General features: G+C 40.5%; 1 protein-coding gene across 2 annotated transcripts in view; it reads left to right on the top strand.

Annotated features, from left to right (window-relative positions):
- The first annotated feature begins 645 nt into the window (after nt 1-645).
- Nucleotides 646-19,749, top strand: part of tpcn2 (two pore segment channel 2) — a 22,037-nt gene continuing 2,933 nt past the window's right edge. Inside the window, exons 1-22 of one of the 2 annotated variants that reach the window (XM_084059787.1) lie at nt 646-1,250; nt 6,865-6,920; nt 7,085-7,161; nt 8,520-8,697; nt 8,847-8,963; nt 9,135-9,241; nt 9,553-9,625; nt 11,113-11,212; nt 12,469-12,534; nt 12,658-12,722; nt 12,978-13,069; nt 13,324-13,405; nt 13,959-14,048; nt 14,249-14,368; nt 14,625-14,684; nt 15,779-15,907; nt 16,337-16,386; nt 17,506-17,605; nt 17,925-17,996; nt 18,393-18,463; nt 19,082-19,187; nt 19,314-19,396. In XM_084059787.1, coding sequence (XP_083915913.1) covers nt 1,076-1,250; nt 6,865-6,920; nt 7,085-7,161; nt 8,520-8,697; nt 8,847-8,963; nt 9,135-9,241; nt 9,553-9,625; nt 11,113-11,212; nt 12,469-12,534; nt 12,658-12,722; nt 12,978-13,069; nt 13,324-13,405; nt 13,959-14,048; nt 14,249-14,368; nt 14,625-14,684; nt 15,779-15,907; nt 16,337-16,386; nt 17,506-17,605; nt 17,925-17,996; nt 18,393-18,463; nt 19,082-19,187; nt 19,314-19,396 — 2,069 coding nt within the window. In that variant the 5' untranslated portion in view covers nt 646-1,075. Of the gene's footprint in view, nt 1,260-6,864; nt 6,921-7,084; nt 7,162-8,519; nt 8,698-8,846; nt 8,964-9,134; nt 9,242-9,552; nt 9,626-11,112; nt 11,213-12,468; nt 12,535-12,657; nt 12,723-12,977; nt 13,070-13,323; nt 13,406-13,958; nt 14,049-14,248; nt 14,369-14,624; nt 14,685-15,778; nt 15,908-16,336; nt 16,387-17,505; nt 17,606-17,924; nt 17,997-18,392; nt 18,464-19,081; nt 19,188-19,313; nt 19,397-19,749 lie in introns of both variants that reach the window. The other variant, XM_084059786.1, reaches the window with a different exon arrangement.

Genomic DNA, 19,749 nt, shown 5'->3' with positions numbered 1-19,749 from the left:
CCACTTTTCTAAAGGATTAAATTCCTCCTTCCTTCCGTTTTTCCTGTTAGAAAGCATTATTATTGCCCTGTATAATAAATGTTTATTGGTGGGTAACCTGAATTGGTCAATATAATTTGGATAAGGCCAATGTTTACCCTTTCACAACCATAAAATCCAGTCTACCGTAAAAATCCTCTGTTACTGTATCCACTTATTTGCAGGTCCGTTTTGGTTACATTTGTACACTCGGCGAGTTAAATGAACACACATTTTGACAGTGCAAGGGTCTAGGGACTCAGGGTTCATTGAGGGGGCTAAAATTGTAGGTATACAGTATAACAGAGAGAACAAATGGACTCTTAAGGGTCCACTTGGTTCCATTTGTGCACTGACTACTGCACTCTGAGAGTTATGGGGGTCTTTGAAAGAATACTTATATTGTACTTTCATGAATCTTAATTCAGGTGCCCACATGTCCCTAGTGCCCAGTTGTCCTGGTGCCCAGTTATCTCCACCCGACCACCCCTAAGTGCCCACATGTCCCTAGTGCCCAGATGGCTTTGGAATGCACTGCACTACAGACTACACTACAGTGCAGCACCCTACGTAATGCTGCGTGTGGTAGGCGCGCTGCAGTGCTCTGTCGCCAGCGGGCAGCGGGGGGTGTATGATGTAAAGTGATACTTCTGACAGTCAAGACTAGAGAGGGAGGAGTAGCTCACGACGTTTCCTAAAACAGACTTCCCATTCGAGGTTAACTTAGGCCCTATGCTAGTAAAAAAAAGAAAAGAAAAAAGTTCAGGAACTCGGCAGCCTACTGGACAGTCAACTTGAATTAAATCGAGAGTGGACAGCTCCCTCACACATGAGCCGAACCCCGGTAACTTAAATAGATGTTTGTTTATGTTTTTATATAAATAGCCTAGATCAGTCTACGTTGCCTTGCCTACAAACTCTTTTTCTGATTTAACTCCTCGGGTGGGCTGCCTGCGGCTGTGGGACGCTATAGTTTGGGATTCCTTTTTTTCTTTTTTCTTTTTACACCACCTCAGTTGGTTTCGGTTTGCCGAAGGAAGGAAGGTAGAGATCCTGGATGGAAACAGAGGGTCTGCTGGCCGGCCACAGTGAGACGGCAGACTACGGCTCCGGGTCATCGGACCATGGATCGGACCATGGTCATGGACAGTCAGGAGCGACGACAACATCATCCCCAAGGACCAGACGTCTGTCCTACTCAGCCGCCCGAGAGTCATGCTCTGTCGAAGGGGGTAAGTCACGTAAGTCAAGGTGTATTCTAGGAGAGTCAGTACTACACGTCTGCGTCAGAATACAGGTGAAGGTTGTTTGCGTTTCTGCTGATGGATGTATCGCACTCTAAAGCAAATATAAAAATCACAGTTCGTAAATATTGGGATCGATTGGTTGAGAATGTAAAAGCCCTTGAGCGGGCAGTCAGTCAGTCCCCCTCCCTTCCTGACTCTGACTGTCCGTCTCACATACACCATGTAAATTCACCACAGGCTGTTGCAGTGCTTGGTTATTATTACCAGTGGTGGAAAAAGTAAAAAGGACTCAAATGTTTTAAGTAAAAGTATCAATACTGCGATGCAGAAATACTCTGTTACTACAAGTCCTGAATTCAAAATGTATTCAAAAGTACTGGTTTCAAAATGTAGTTACCAGTATAGCCTACCAAAAGTAGAAAGTATGGACTAATGGACACATTATGCAGAATGTCCCATTTCACAAGTTTTCAAATGTATAAATTGTAAATTTGGAAAAATAAAATAGCAGATCTACAAGCTCACAATGCATTGCATCGCGAGGCTATTTTCAAATGGCCAAAATGTATAGGGCTGAAGTGGTTAATGTATGTTTTATCATTTATAATGTTATAATCAAATCTACAAATTAACTAGTAACTAAAGTTTTCAAATACTTGTAGTGGAAGTGGAGTGGAGCAATATTTGCCTCTGAGATGTAGTGGAGTAAAAGTACTGACATACTCCAGTAGAGTAAACATACCTTTTTGTACTTTGTTTTATCTGATGACTATAGAGTCATAGGCAATGCCTCTATTTAAACCTGACCCAACTACATCTAAGTTCAAACTCATAACCCCTTGGGTTTACTGTAGTGTGTGAATTCTATATTCATTCATAATATTTGTGATCATAATCACACAGCAGGTCTTGAAAGACCTTAAGATTTTCTTATCACTAATTGTCACTGTTGTGAGTGTAGTTTGTTTGCTGTGTTCAGTGTGGTGTTGCATTCAGTCATGTACTTTGTAATCTTGCGACATAGGTTGTGTTGTTGTTGTTGGGCTGTCACCGCAGTGAATACCAAGATGCCAATACAATACCCTGTATGAACCTCATACTTGGCAATGCCATGTTCCCTGTAGGCTACTTGGCACAACAGAAGGCATCTGGATTCACTACAAAAGCAGAATTAACACTTTTAATCCAGTCTGCCCTTTGAAAATGAATATTTAAAAAATGAAACTATTTTCACTAAGAGGTGAGTTTACACCCAGGGGTGTAACCCCATGACTTCTGTAACCCACACAGTGCACATTCCATAACATTAACAACCAAGGGGGCATGAGGTCATTGACCTACTGTAAGGGTCATCTGGTTACAGTGAGTTACAAACTCAGAGCAGTGAAGCACACTCAACCATCTTTTTTGATTCAACAGAGTAACTGTTGTTAACAAGTTATTACAGTCTAATAACTTTTTTTGCAGCAGTGGTTTTCATGTTTATATTATACCGCTGATTAATTGAAGTCACTAAACGTATTGTCCTTCTTTTGAACTCTGTCAGCTTTGGATAGCTGGTATCCTGATAATACACTTGAGGTGGTTATTAGAGTCGTTCTTCGATCAGTAATGTACACCTACCCACCTGCCCAGTATATAGACAGCAGAAAGGAAACTTGGAGAGACAATATCTGGTTCCATGCTGTGCCACTTAAGAGAAGACTAAAAAGAAGATAGTTCCAAGAAGAAGTGCTTTAATACATAATTATAATTAAAAAGCTCCAGATGATATTTTAAGCACCAGTGGATGGAGATCCTCCTTACAGGGGTGGAGCTTCCTCAGCATAAAGCCTCATAGTATGATGGTGTCGCTTGCCAAAAATAAATAATCTACTCCTGTACAATCTAAGCATGTCAGAGATCAGTTCTTTTTCGCAAGCAACACCCTCTCACGAGAGAGTATAAATTAAGCTTCAACCTAACGATAAAAGAGCAGCTTTCAGACTGCAGAAAGGTTGGCACGGACCTCTTTTTTAACAGAAAATGATCAAAGATGTGCACAACATGATCAAATGTACATTTATTTGTCATCCTTAAACCTTGAAATTCCACAAGCATCTCCTTTGCTCTTAACACAGATCAGATCTGTATTACACTTACAATACTAGACTACACTACACTGATACTTCACATACAGATGGCCTGTGTCTCAAAATTAACAGCAATGCGTTAATGAGATAGTTCACATGGCTGGATTGAAATGAGAAGTTGTAGACCATTTAGTGCCGTTTCTAAATCATGAGGAATTACCATGGGCTTTGCTGTAAACCTAATGGTACAGTACCTCACGCTATGGGAACTAGGAGGCTTGCAGTTTGTTACAGCATGTTCAATGCATAGAGCCAGACCATATTTGGGGTCTTCAACCGTTTGAGGTGTTGTCATTACCGCCGACCACCAAATGACACATCCTGGTGTGCGACGTATGAGACGTTGTACACTTCAAGTGTGTGTGTGTGTGTGTGTGTGTGTGTGTGTGTGTGTGTGTGTGTGTGTGTGTGTGTGTGTGTGTGTGTGTGTGTGTGTGTGTGTGTGTGTGTGTGTGTGTGTGTGTGTGTGTGTCTACTCGGTATGGGCTTGTGGAGGAAAACAGGCTAGAGCTGACTCATCATGTCTGTAACTAAGTAACTGCCAGGGGGAAAATTATGGTCATTCAAGAAATGGCAGCGACAAAAGCCATCAGACGTCTGTGAAACATGTAGTCAAACCATACACTCATGATAAAGAGCATGTTTAGCTATGTATATAAAATATTCTATTTTGTGTATATTATAGTGTATAGTGTTGTATATTTGTCTGTTACTTCAACGCCATTAGGATCAACACGTCTCTCTTTCTCTGCCTGGTGCTTCTTTTGCAGAACTCTGTAGCCTTCTTACTGCATCCTGTCAATTTATCTTTATTCATGAACCTGTTATTGAAGTTGAGCTTGTCAGCCTGCTTTTACGGGGACAGTTTCCACAGCCAGGCCATCAGGCTGCTGAACAGGCACTGAGCCCTGTCACCATGTCATTCTTACAGTACTCGCATTACACTGGCACTATTACTTTATGTAATTTATAATATGACTGTGGATATACTCCATTCCCACAAATTTCATACATATCTGCTGCTACGTGAGAGACGGAGGTACTCTGCCTTTATTTATATCTAATACACAATATCATATTTGATATTGTTTTGATATTTTATATTATTACTATTTAAATGTAACTTCAGATGTAATTTCATCCATCTTTTACGATCAAAGGAATACAAATTCCTTGGCATGGTGTTGGTTCGCCAAGAGACACTAGAAAAATGTCACGTTTTGGAATCTTTAGTGGCATAATGTCTATTGGCACATGATTTGCATCATCATCATGCTCATCACACCATTCAGTTAGGCCATGTCCCACCACACAGTAACATCTTCATTGTTGATTTAACCATTAAACCCTACATACATCGTTGGAGGTCTATACTTGGTCCCCTCCTTTATCATGTGGTTAACTTAAATAGTGTTTTTAAAAAAACAACAATTTGACCCCCCCATTAGTTCAGTCCAGTTTTTTTTTACCACCTCCCAGAGTTAAACTAATACTGATGATCTAATACTGAGGATTTTATGAGCATTCTATTATAGCGCCACCAGGAGGCCGATTTTGTATTCGATAATGTATTCCAAACATCACACAAATCGGTACACATTATTATCTCTATAGTCAGGTGATCAAGACGGATCCGTCCGATTTTTCATATTCCATCCTGATTGGCGAATTCCGAACATTGCTGGCCCACAATAACCTACCTAACCTGGCGGAGACCTGTGCTCCGAGGAGCACTTTTTCTAGTTGAAGTTGAGCTTGGCAGCCTGCTTTTCCTGCAGTTCCTGTTTCACTCTTGTCCCTGACTGTGTCCTCAACTGATCTGTGGCAGCAGACAGCACCATATTGGATCTTACTGAACCTTTGATACCCCTCATTTAGTTTTATTTATTATTATACACTACTTACTATTAAGTATATTTTCTTGCTATTGCCATTGATTTTTTTAATTTAACATTTGGATACTGCCCACTCGACATCTATTATATATATGCTGTGCAAGGGGGTCCCTTCTTTTGTGAATGTGATCCTTAACAGGGTTTTTTCCTTTTCCTTTTTCCATAAAGGGTAGGGCTGGGCCATATGGACAAAATCAACTATCACAATATTATTGTCGTATCACGATGCTTTGTGAGCTTGGATCGTCTATTTTTGACAATTTATGACAACTGTTGACTACTTTTAAAAGTAAAATAAGGCTTAAGTGATTCAGACCAGCTAAAGACAGACGATACAGTAGTCTGATATCACGATATTGATATAATATCAATACCTTGCCCAGCCTTAATCAAGGTTTTTCCTTGCCCAATTGAGGGTCATTTTGTTTGCTTTGTTAAAGAGACTGTAATGCCTGATTGCTGATTGATGACTGAAAATAGCAGATCTACATGCTCACAACATGTGCCACAATGCATTGTGGGCTTGTAGATCTACTATTTTCAGCACGCAATCAAGTATAAATCACCCGTAACAGTGATTAAGGCCTATTCATACTGTATATGAACATTGTATGTGACCATTCATTAGTCAATAATATTACAGTGACTTCTGCCAGGTGTTGCATTTATCCTAGAGGAGACCACTTAAAAATGTATGAATATACTGTAGTATAAATGTAGGATGAATGTGGCCAAACTGAGATTCATGGTTGTGTGTTTTCTCCTTGTCCAGAACAAGACAAGGCTCTAAAGATTCCCCCCACAATCATAACATATTCTCATCACCATTACTAGATGTTAGCTATTGTTTCAAGATAGGCCTGCCCTGTACTGAAGTGAAAAAAAAAGGAAAGGTCCACTCAAACAGCTTGATGTACCAAAACATTTAAAATCTGCAAATAACATATCGTTGCTGTCGGGCAGAAACCTCTTATCTCCATATTCTAACTTTTGGTGTTTTTTTTTCATAAATGAATGCCCCAGTTGATCATACTACAGTGTCACACAAAAGTATCACAAGTAAAGATCCCTATGTACATGTTTGTAACATAAAAACTGTTAAATAAAGCTTGTAGATCTGCTACCTTTGGTATTTTTGAATTTGAATCCTGAAAAGTAACAGTTTTGGACTTAATGACGTTTCCACCCGACAAAGATGATATCGATCTGTTTGTGTGGACTTTTCCTTTCTTTTGGTATGTTTACTTTGCGCTGCACCAGTGACAGACACATGGATGTGCCTAACACTATCTTTTAAACTGTCCTGAAGTTAAACATAGCCAACAACTAGCCCCAGGTGTGCACAAATATTTATTCCACTCAGTGCATATGCATATTCCATTGTACACAATAGGCCTCATTTACAGGAGATGTGTGTGAGTCACACTGTGGGAAAGGCTGCTGTTTAGACAAAATAGTCCCATACACAGCATACCGCGTCTCAGTCTCTGAGACAAGAGACTGAGACAGTCTCTTTTCTCTCCTTACTGAAACCCCATCAGATGGTCATGCTTCTGCTACTTTCATCCATAGATGATGAGGCCCTATACATCCAGCAAGCTGTGGTCTTCATCGAGGATGCCATACAGGTACTGTAACTATTAATACGTTATTACTACTAGAGTTTTTAATCTTAGTAAGGTAAAAATGAATATATTACAAAGCCTTGGACACACATTGTACAACACACATTGATTGTACACACACGTTCAGTGTTTAAAATAAATCACTTGATGTTTTGTGTTTTATATAGTATCGGTCAATCAATCACCGGGTAGATGTCAGCTCACTCCGCCTCTATCGATGGTACTATTCGAGGTTATGTCAATGGTAAGTTTCACCAATCATATGCTTCTAAATGAATGTCAGCTCAGGTTGAATGGTTTTTGCATCTTTGCTTCTTCACACTAAAGTCAAGTGAGCATTGACATGCATGTACAGGTAGTAGTTTTATTACTGACATTAAATTACCATAGTGGGTCACACATTGTAACAAAATGATCAGTACCTGTGTGTGTGTGTGTGTGTGTGTGTGTGTGTGTGTGTGTGTGTGTGTGTGTGTGTGTGTGTGTGTGTGTGTGTGTGTGTGTGTGTGTGTGTGTGTGTGTGTGTGTGTGTGTGTGTGTGTGTGTGTGTGTGTGCCTGCGTGCGTGCGTGCGTGCCCGCGTGCGTGAGTGCATGCATCTGTCTTTGTATGTGTATGCTGTGTTTACGCTAATAACTTGCCCTTGGCTTGTCAGACCTTATAGATCTGGGTTCATTCTAGGTTTTTTAAAATAGCCTACTGTATTTTATATTTGCATGGGACTGCAGATGAAAATTTGCCAACCCTGGCTAACTCAGGCACATTTACATTTTAATTCATGTTAATTAATGTGCATTGCCCCTAAATCTTTGCCCTTAAATTAAAAGCTGACAACTGGCCATTTATAATTTTTGACAAGGATGACCATATTGGATTATGCAAATAAGTGGGTTCCGGTAGATCAAATCTTACATTGAATTCTTTTACCTCAAAACCCCAAAATAGACTATTTTCAATTCCACCTGGAACAAAGGGTATTGTGATTTATTGGAGAGATATATATAGGCCATATTGAAAATATTCAAACTGGGAGGGTCAATGGCCTCTAATAGAGATACAAACTTCAATTAAAGGTGGGGTAAGTGATATTTCTTTGTTAAAATAAGTGTTGAATAATACATTTTTAGGTCGGGATACCAATTTGATCCAATCAGGAGAGAGAAGAACTCACGCAGGATACATATGAAACTAAAGTGAAATTGGAAGTAACAAAATTGGAAATGGAACACTATGGAATTTAAGCTGATAAATGGGTGCTCTCTCCTGATTGGCTGAAATCGGCAACTCACCTGAACATTTATTTTCTGTTTACTTAAGAGCTGGAAAGACAGGGATACCGCCTTTATTGAACAAACACTCTAAACAGCAATGATTACTATCTCAATATGGTGCAAAAACATTTTTTTGCCTCAAAGAATGTTCAAATCTGTCAGGGAGGATAATTAATGACGTACCTTGAGATTTGATTGGTAATTGCTAAACTGTTGGTTCTTGGGTTAAAGATTTAGTGTGCTTTTTATTTCCTGTAAATATAAAGGATTGAAAATAAAATACCCTTGAACCAACCTAATCCATCCATCCATCATTAATGTGTTCCTCTCAGGGGCCTGGGTCTGACCATTGCAGTGGTGCTGTTGGTGGCCTTTGTCGAGCGTCCGTCCTCTCTCTCCTATTCTTCAGACCCCAGGATCCGCACCCCAGCGTGGGAGCCCCCCTGTGGCGTAACAGAGAGCATTGAGATTGTCTGCCTCATCATCTTCACCCTGGACCTAGCTGTCAAGGTCAACACAGCCACTAACTATTATTCAGCTTAAATAGATTTTTCGCCTCTGAATATAACCATTGCCATCTGATAAATATTCAAAACCACGTCAAAGATACTTGTTGCCCATTTCCGTTCCTGGTTTCATTTGACATGTTCTATCCTCAGAGCTATCTGATTGGCTGGGAGGAGTTCAGGAAGAGCAAATGGCTGATCGGTTACTGTGCGATCATCTCAGTCTCCGTCATTGATTGGACGTTGTCTATCAGCATGGACTGTGATGAGGTGAAGTCACATTTACTTGTTTCTTTGTTTAGCAAATACTGAAAATCATATATTAAATGTACACACCATACTGTACAATGTACTTCTAATTCAGGATAGTGGTCTGGTTAGGTACATGTATGAGAACTCTAATAACAGTCCAAGTAAATTTGTTCTACATTTTTGCATCAGAAACTGAGAGTACGGAGGCTCATTAGGCCATTTTTCCTCCTTCAAAACTCTTCACTGATGAAGAAGACGCTGAAGTGTATCAAGAGGACCCTGCCTGAGATAGCAAGGTAACCCACTGTCAGGGATATTATTATTCATGTAAATACCACCATCATTTACACCTTAACGTTAATTAGATGTTCATATGCCAAAAGACAGCTACATAACAAAGATGATGTCGCACTCAACAAAACAAGGTTACTTTATTTATTACTTTCATTAGAATTTTGAAACTATGGCAACAAAACAAACAAAATGGTTTTGTACCTCCGGCTTTCATAAGTGATAAAGTGTTACTGTTATTATCCCCCCACACACTCTCTCTCTCTCTCTCTCTCTCTCTCTCTCTCTCTCTCTCTCTCTCTCTCTCTCTCTCCAGTGTGATCCTACTGTTGGCGCTCCACCTCATTTTGTTCACAATGATAGGCATGTTGCTGTTTGCTAAAACAGAGGTGAGGTTACACCCTGATACACAGTGCACCATGGCTGGCAGGCCTGTGCACGCCTCTGACACAGACTGTACATACATAGTAAAATCCTGTGTTGATTTAACTCTTATTTTGTTACATTTGTACAGTCTGAGTTACAAATGAATACATTCACACTGGATTTTGCTGTGTGAGCTTGTACTCATCATGTTTATTCTGCAGTTGATACACACTTTGACACAGAATTGCTATTTTAGGAAAATATTGCTGCCATTAAGGAAATATTAAAAACCAAACAGGTATCAGGATATATTTGAATTCGATTTTTTAGCTCAGATTTCATCACAATATCTGGCAGAATAAGCCAAAAGAAACATGACTGAAATGTGGATGGAAGTGTAAACTATTCTAAATCACTCCTAACTACCACTATTATACTGTATATATACTACCAGTAAGACTCCCTAATCGGGAGATAAGCGACCGTAGGTCACATGTATACAGAAGAGGGCTGTAACGGCGATTGGTTCCTAGTTGTGTGGGCAATGTATAGTTTTGTTTGGTGGTCTAAGAAATGTGGTGGCAGGCATGTTGATGACATGAGTGTACACATACTGTGTAGTGTGTAGCAATTTGCGTGTTTTTAGGGGCAAAACTGTAGGAGTAGTGGGCAAAAATGTGTTGTGAAAAGCGGCCTGAAGGTGGCGCTAGAAGAGGGCCATGTGAGAAATTAGGGGTGGGGTGTCCGCGTTGCCTTGGCGGACGAATAGGTACCGGCCGCGGCTCTCCCGGACGCTCCTAGCCCGAGTTACGGCATTTTATGTGAGCTGCAGTGGCAGGGGGTCCTCCACTGGGGGCGCCACCACTTTTGCATCCGTTCTGGAGCACCAGGAGTGGGTGGTCCCCGGGAATGCCCCGTGAGCAGCCCCGTTGGGGTGGTCATTTGGTAATTTGTCCACATGTGCTCATTTTTTACACTTGGGGGTCCCCGAGGCAGCTGGGGGTCCCTGGAGCTCCGGGGGTCCTTGGAGGGTGTAGTTTGGCAGGTAAGGAGTGTGTGTGCAAAATCTGGCATGGATCGGGGCAACGGGTGCGGAGATATGAGCAGGGCAAAAGTGTGACGGGACGTGTGTGACGGGACATGTGTGACGGAGGGACGGGGTGACGGACGGACACCTGGAGCAGGTTTCTATAGTAAATGCGACCTACGGTCGCAATTATACATAATAATCAGTGGTGTGTTCTACCGTGTTACGCTATATACGTAGTGTGACCTGCAGAAATATTTCGTAGCCAAGCGTAGCCCTCTACTAACCATTTCATTCATTGAAACTAGCTATAAACTAGAAACTAGCGCTAGCGTACACACACACACACACACACACACACACACACACACACACACACACACACACACACACACACACACACACACACACACACACACACACACACACACCGTGCATCCCAGTGGTTCAAAGCTACTCACTCCTCCTTTCTTTTACATCCAGGACCCACAGAAAAATGGGGAGTGGGAGTTGTATTTCAGGAACATGACTGTTTCCCTCACGTCACTGCTTGTGCTGCTCACCACGGCCAACAACCCTGATGGTAATGCAACTTCATAACTCTTATGATACACTTACTACCTTTCTGATCCATGTACTACCAACTCATGCAGTATAAACAGCATAAACCTAGCTTCCCGGTGAACATTCAACAAAAACAGGCGAACATTCAACAAAAACATGCAAACATTTAGAGAAAATAGCCGATCTACAATCTCACAACGTGCCACAATGTGACGCATTATGAACTTGTACATCGCTTGTAGATCACTAGAGATTATATATCCTCAGCAAAGAAATTTGGTGTAGAGAGAAAAAAGGAGGGGACCCTGGTCAATGAAGTATATAACAAAGTATATAGGGTTTAAGTAGTTAAGTAGAAGAAACACGGGATGGGTTCCAGCTTTTCTCCTAGGTGGTGACATATGTCACCCAATGTCAGTGGTCATGTTTTGACATTCATAGACAAAGGTAACGCACATCCTCCAACTTCGGTGCTGAGCAAAAACTGCAAGGGCAGCAAAATCATAGACGAAAGAAGGGCTCTTAACTCACTTTTAAATGCTCCAAACCTTAATTCCAACTGCAGCAGGCAAACAAACTGCTGTTGGAATTAAAGCCCTTCTTTCATCCATGTTTTGAAAGACCATAACTGACTTCCAATTTGTTGATATGTGTATTTAAACTGTTTTCTATCTACAGTAGTTATATTGGAAAATATGACATTTTGTCTGATGATCTTGTCCCTCAATGTTTTGAACCCTTCTGATCTTCAATGGGCAGGATTGTAGCTTAAAAATAGAACAAACAATTGTGACAATTTTTGTTAGTTCACAACAGCAATTTTAACCTTTTTCATGACATTTGACTTTGGCTGAATTACCCCCCAGCATGGATTGATTGGATAATCACAGACCATATTTTGTGAAAGTTTCATTTCATTCTGTGAGACCGTTTTCCTGTATAGTGTATAACAAAAAGACCAGCGGACAGACTTAAGTGGACAAAATTATTATTGTTAATTTTGAATTTATTAAAAAAATGTATTCTAGAACAGATTTTATTAATCTTATTTTAAAATATATTTTCTCCCATGCACAGGATGTGCTAAATGTATTTTGGGACATTTTGAAACCTATAAAATATATTTTCTTTTTAGGAATATTCAATATTCACAATTGATGACCTGAAGTTAGATGTTACTGGACAGTTAAACATGACGGAAATGTTATAATTCAGTGGTCTTAAGACTTTGAGTGACCATCTTGTAATTCATTTCCCTCTCCCTTCTTGTCATAGTGATGATTCCTGCCTATACGTTAAACAGAGCTTACTCCATTTTCTTCATCATGTTCAGTGTATTCGGTAAGCCTTAATAACTTACAGTACATACAAACAGCATGGAAAAAGTACAGTATCCTGAATATTTAAGCTATGAAATCCACTTTTCTATTCAGAGTTTGAGAAAATGTATTCTCTTCCTTCCAGGAACCTACTTCCTAATGAACTTACTTACAGCTATCATCTATAATCAATTCAGAGGATACCTTCTGGTGAGTCTAACATATACTAATGAAGACCTCACTGATAGGACAGTGTGCTAATGGGGGAGTATTACGTTTTCAGTTACAACCAATAAGATGGCTACTTATGATTGATGTAGTTGTTTGTTAAACCCATGGTTACTAATCCTAACACCCGGCATCTGTCTGTCAGACTCACTGGCTGTTCATCTTTCACTCTATCTTCTTGACTACATGTCTGTCCATATTCTACCTGTCTGTCCATTTGTCTATGGTGTGGTCCAGATGTCAGTCCAGACTTCCATCCTCAGGAGGCGGTTGGGAATCAGAGCTGCCTTTCAAGTCCTCAGCTGCCAGGGGGCCAGCCGCGCAGACGCGTACGTTCACACACGCGCACACGCACACGCACACGCACACGCACACGCACACGCACACGCACACACACACACACACACATTTGATGATCTGACTGTGTGCTGTGTTCCTTCCAGAGAGCGTGTGGATGTGCAAGCAGTGCAAACACACACACACACACACACACACACACACACACACACACACACACACACACACACACACACACACACACACACACATTTGATGATCTGACTGTGTGCTGTGTTCCTTCCAGAGAGCGTGTGGATGTGCAAGCAGTGCTGCATGTGATGGCAATGGTGCAGATGAAGTCTTACTACAGACAAGCCATCATCCAGGTCAGGTTTTTCTTGACCACAATGTTATAATGGTTAATTATTTACCTAGGATAAGGATAATTCCTTTTAACAGGTCGTTCATGAAAGCCCTTGCGGTCTTGTTTCCAATGAGAACCTGTGAGCAATTAGGGGTTAAGAGTCTTGCTCAGGGACAAATTTTATTTCATCGACACATATGCTGGCGTGGCCTGGAATCGAACCTGGGGCAACCAGGGCCTCTGGCTCCCTAGGCGGGCTCACTAACCACTCAGCTATGACCGCCCCCACCTTGTATCCTTTAGTTGCAATGTACAGGTTATTTTGTGTATAATATAATTAGACTGGTGCTAGGTTCTTGGTTTACTTGTGATCCTAGTTTACTGAGGCACTCCACTGTCTCTCTGCATTTGATGTATGTGCCTTGCTTATTGTATGTACCTTGCTTATTGGAAGTCGCTCTGGATAAGAGCATCTGCTAAATGCCTAAATTGTAAATTGTAAAAGGCATCGGGACCTGTCCTTGATTCACTCACCGCTTTGTGCCTGGCTCATTGTTCATATCTCTTGCTTCCAGGAGGCACAGAAGCTCTCCGAAGTTGGTTATATGCAGCGAGAGAACTTCAGGAAGTTGTTTGACGAGCTGGACAAGGACCGCATCAAAGAGGTACGGTTATACTGACATGCTGTGGTACAGTGAACATACATGTTTCATATTTTCAAATGTATTAACATGTAACATCAAGTGGTGGTGTGGATGAACTTATAACGTGTGTGTGTGTGTGTGTGTGTGTGTGTGTGTGTGTGTGTGTGTGTGTGTGTGTGTGTGTGTGTGTGTGTGTGTGTGTGTGTGTGCATTCTCCATAGCACCCTCCCCTGCCTCAGTATGAGACCCCAGTCTTGCAGAAACTTCAGGTGATCTTCAGTCATTACTATGTGACTCTCATTGGCAACGCGATGGCACTGATCAATGTCATTTGCATATGTGTAAGTCTGCAATGTAGCATGCAGTGTACAGTGTACACATACACATGCTCACAAACACAAACATGCTCCCACACATACCTCAACATACACACACCATACAAATCAAACACTCAACAATCAAACATTGTGTTTTCTCTGTGTGTGTGTGTGTGTGTGTGTGTGTGTGTGTGTGTGTGTGTGTGTGTGTGTGTGTGTGTGTGTGTGTGTGTGTGTGTGTGTGTGTGTGTGTGTGTGTGTGTGTGTGTGTGTATTTCAGACTATACTGGTGTTGAACTCAGAGCTGTCCATCGCAGAGAGAAAAGATTACTACATGGAGGTACTGTAGGCAGCTATCTTCTATCCAAATAGTTAGTTCTTAATAATCAACTGTTTAGGTACAGGTACAGGCTCTACTGAGCTCAAGTTAAATAACAGTCTTTGAAAATAGCAGATCTATAAGCTCAAAATGCGCTGCAGCGTGATGCGCTGTGAGCTTGTAGATCGACCCATTTTCAGCAAAGAGATATCCTGTAGAGTTAAAAAAGGAGGAGGCCAAGTACGAACCCCTGGGGGTTCAAGTGGTTAAAGCCAGATAACCTTGTCTTATGCTTATGAGTTTCTGTATGTACACTGTTTTGTATGTAGGTCTGAGTCTGTTGTAGTCTGTTGTTGTTGTAGTCTGTTGTCTAAATGTAAACCGGAAAATTGCAAAAACAAATGATTGAGAAAAAAAACACATTTGAGCAACATTGCTGAAATGCTCTGATGTGATTTGATCTGTGATGTGATCCAACAACAACCTCACGATACAACAACAACTGCATGATTTATTTTATTTTGTCACATCACAGGTTTACAGGTGTAACATTTTTTGGATGAAATTAGTTTTTGTCATGTTCAGAAAAGGAAAGGAAAAGAAGAGGAGGGTACAGGGAGAGTAAGGAGAAAAAGAAACATCAAACAAGATATATCTACATACTGTATATACACATAGCATATCCAGTATGGTACAGTATGTAAAGAGGTTAGAGGTGCATGAACATAGCTGCAGGTATGTACATGATATTTGACATTAAGGTGCAAACAGAGAATCAGTGCATTGTCAGGTTCAACCACAAAGGGTGGTAACTTCCACAGTACAATCCCCATGATAGATCATCAGGGAAAAGTAAGTCCATAGCCTAGTGACAGGCTCACATAGAACGGTAACTTTCACAGGTAAAATCGACATGTAGGTCCATGAGGAAGAGTAACCAACCAAGAAATCAAAGTGCCTAATAATAATAATAATATCTGACCAAGATGGGCAGCCATCAACAGCCATCAACATGGTCAACAATTCCTTTGTGCATTTTACTTGCTAGGGATGTCTAGTTTTTGAACTAAAATGTGCGTTAGCTGAGGCTAACCCTTGTTAACCCTCACTCTCAGGTGATCAACTGTTGCTTCATCTTCTGCTATTTGGTGGAGATGTCCCTGAAAATCTTTGCCTTTGGCTGGAGGGGATACGTGTCCTACAGGAACAACATCTTTGATGGCCTCCTCACCCTCCTGTTGCTGGTAACACTGCTACTACAATCTAGAATTCTAGAATTAGGGAAAAATTACTATATCCTCCAAACACATCTTGTTTTGATGAAGAGGAGCTTAACATATCTAGTACACAGTAAAATGTGTACTGAAGTGTTAATTTAACTGTGAGAGTATAACAATGAAACCAAATGGACTGTGAAGGTCTTTACTGTGTGGTGACGGTCTGCCATCAGTGTGCTTGACATGATTTGTGATTTGTGATTCATTCTTTAGACGTTTATTTACTGTAAACCTCGATTGTATTAAGGAACAAAACCTAATTTCTGATGCTAAAAATATAACAAATTATATAATTTGTTAAAATTATTGCAGTTATATATTGTATATGTTATTTGTTGAATTTATCTTAATCACTCTGGCATACAGATTCATATTTATTACTCTCCTCTTTCCTAGACTCTCCAGATCATAATTCTTGCCACCTACAGGCTTCCATATTCTGAATGGTAGGTTTAAATTCATTCCTTCAGATTATTATTCTTAATAAACATTTATGAATGTTTTTTATTTTATGCTATTTCAGTAAAGCATTTTGTGGCCTTCTTTTGACAACTTCTACAGATTATTATTATTTGTTGAGCTTGCAAAGTGATACTAATCTGTATTGTGTGTACTGTATGCCTCACTGTCTGCAAATGTGTCCATCAGAGGGTGCTGAAAATTGCAAAACAAACTGAAACACAGTACCAGAGACCCTATGAAAGGCTCAATGATGCACAACTATAGCTTTTGTTTTTGCCATTGTATGTTTTAGTTTTCCCATCAAGTATGAAGAATAAGGTCATGTGCAAATGAAATAATCAACAGCTTTGGTCTGTCATAAAAAGAGCAAGGAAACATGTTAGTGAGGAAGTTATTCCCCCCCATGTCTCTCATAGTCAGGACTTAATCAACAATTCCAGCGACTGGAGGGTCTGAATCACAAGTCAGCATGTCCGGGTTTTGTCAGAGAACATCTCAGGCAATCCTCTGATTGGCTGGGCTGTAACGGATGTCTGTGGTTGGTCAGTGGTTAGTCTAAGACAGTGGTTCTCAAAGTGGGGCACGGGGACTTGGGGTGGTCCCAAGCAAAACAAATAAAGAATCAAAATCAGTTTAACCACTTTAACCCTACGTAGGTTATTAGAAAATGGGGGAGAAATGTGGAATATTTTTGAAACATTTTAACAACATTAATTTGGCGGTCCCTGGCGCAGACTATTTTCAGATGGGGGTCCGTGGCCAAATAAAATTTGACATGAAAAAGTTTGAGAACCACTGGTCTAAAGAGGAGCATACACACTTTAACCACTTTTCAGTAGTTGTGTACCAGATGTTATCACGGAAGAAGAGCACAGGGCAACATTCCAAGTCTTGCTCAATAGTTGAGTCATAAGCCAATTGTGAAACTATTGAAATTGGGCTGTTTGTATATATGTTTGTTTATGTACAGTATGTGTGTGTGTGTGTGTGTGTGTGTGTGTGTGTGTGTGTGTGTGTGTGTGTGTGTGTGTGTGTGTGTGTGTGTGTGTGTGTGTGTGTGTGTGTGTGTGTGTGTGTGCGTGCGTGCGTGTACACTGCAACAGGGATCCAACATCTCATAATCACATGTCTCTGTGGGAGATGGTCCGTCTGGTCAACATGCTCATTGTCTTCCGCTTCCTACGTATCATCCCAGATATCAAGGTAGGGAAGGTGGTTTATGATGAACACCCTTCACAATACACCTGTTTAGTGTAGCTACTGTATGAAGTGCTACTTACAGGGTTCGTTACTGTGAATCCTCTAAATATTTTTCAGTAGTGGAGGTAGGTTTTTCCACACTATTAGACATATGTTCAAGGGAAATACTGATGATCAAAATCATGTTAAAGCCAGCTGCATCATCATGTTGTCTTCTCCCTTAGAGCAGATACAAGTCACCAGTGCATGGGTGATGAGCAAATAAACAAATACATTCATGCTGTTTATTTGCCTTGTGGTTGTGGTTTGTTTCCCTCTCCAGCTCATGGCTTTAGTCGCGAGCACTCTGTTAGACTTGGTGAAAAACCTTCGTGCCTTTGCAGGAGTACTGGTGGTGAGTAAATTATCAGTAAAAAATAACACATACACCATTTGAAGCAAATGAACCACACTCTTAACCACTTGAACCATAGTGTACCTATTCTGGGCATGTAATGTAGGTGAACATTAGGTGAAAATAGCAGATCTACAAGCTCACATCCAGTCACAAGAGGGTAGAGGTTCTTCCTTGGCCTACTGGAGTGTGTGTGCAAGGTTTCCAGACAGACTCACATTATCCTCGCGCCCAGCCATTCTGGCCTAGCAGAAATAAAGATGATTTTATATATGCATTTGAATTAGTTGATTCAAATACTGTACATAATGTTTATGTTGTGATTTGGTTTGAAACTATTTACAATCTGTAAACGTAATAAGAATGATTTTCTCCTCCTATTCTCTCATATTGCAGGTGGTCTACTATGCGTTTGCAGTGTTTGGAATCTGGCTTTTTGAGGGAGCCATCAAACCCCCGCCAACGAGGTATACTAATATGCTGAATACAGCATTGATTACTGCAGTACATTAATCTTCTCTTCTCTTCTCTTCTCTTCTCTTCTCTTCTATTCTCTTCTCTTCTCTTCTCTTCTCTTCTCTTCTCTTCTCTTCTCTTCTCTTCTCTTCTCTTCTCTTCTCTTCTCTTCTCTTCTCTTCTCTTCTCTTCTCTTCTCTTCTCTTCTCTTCTCTTCTCTTCTCTTCTCTTCTCTTCTCTTCTCTTCTCTCAGTGACAAGATCAGTGAGTTTTTATTTCTCCTTATGCCTATAGAAATGAACAAACATTCCAGCTATCTAGCCTTCAACTATGTACTGGTATCAATTGATCAATTGATGTGAGAGAGAGCTCTTGCCACAGAATGCTTTGGGAAGTGTTATGTCAGATTTTCACGTCTCTCCTCACAAGTTCCTTTACTTATCTGTTCGTGACACAGTCTTGGAGTTTCCTACCCTGTGTTTACGCATGTTACTTCTCAAGAACTGTACATAGTGTTTATTTAGCCTTTGTTCTCTCTAGTTAGTTCTGAAGAAATGTTCAACGTTGTCTTCTCTTGACAATCTATAAAACCTGTGTATCACAGAGTGTGTGTTTTTGTGTTTCACTAGTGTTCTCTCAAATTCTACCATGGAGGATATCAACTCTAACTACAGCATGGAGTGTGGCACTTATGAACAATTGGGCTACTGGCCCAACAACTTTGATGACTTTGCTGTGAGTGACTCAATCAAATGAAACTTTTATTTTGCTATTTTATTTGATCAGTTTGTTTTTGTTTGGCTCTCAATGCCCGGTCATACAGTAACAGACTATATCTGTATCTCTAACTCTGTCTCTCAGGCAGCCATCATTCTCCTCTACGATGTCATGGTGGTGAACAACTGGCAGGCCTTCATGGAAGCCTACAGTAGATACACCTCAGAGTAAGAGTCAAGGCTGGAATATAAGGCTGATGTCATTTTGCAGTAAAGCCCCCTAAATGCTGCATTAACCTCTTTAAATGAGGTTCTCTGAGTTTGTCTGCTTTTTGAAATTATTACTAATTTGTTTAGACTGTCCTTTCATTTCACATTGTGTATCATTATGATCACTAAAACTCAGTTTTTATTTGTTTTTATAATCTTTTTCTGTGCTTCATTGTGTTTGTGCTTGTGCATTTCAGTATATTGTTGATGGATACTATACAGTAGTTTATACAGTAGAAACAACAATCTTTACGGTACAATCCACACTTACAGAGAAGATTCCCCTTTCTGACTATTTCTGCCTCTCTCAA

Source organism: Gymnoscopelus microlampas (genome assembly GCF_963454915.1).
Source record: "Gymnoscopelus microlampas genome assembly, chromosome: 1".
Classification (NCBI taxonomy): domain Eukaryota; kingdom Metazoa; phylum Chordata; class Actinopteri; order Myctophiformes; family Myctophidae; genus Gymnoscopelus; species Gymnoscopelus microlampas.
Note: the sequence above shows the minus strand (reverse complement) of the source record. Positions and strands in the feature narration are given on the sequence as shown.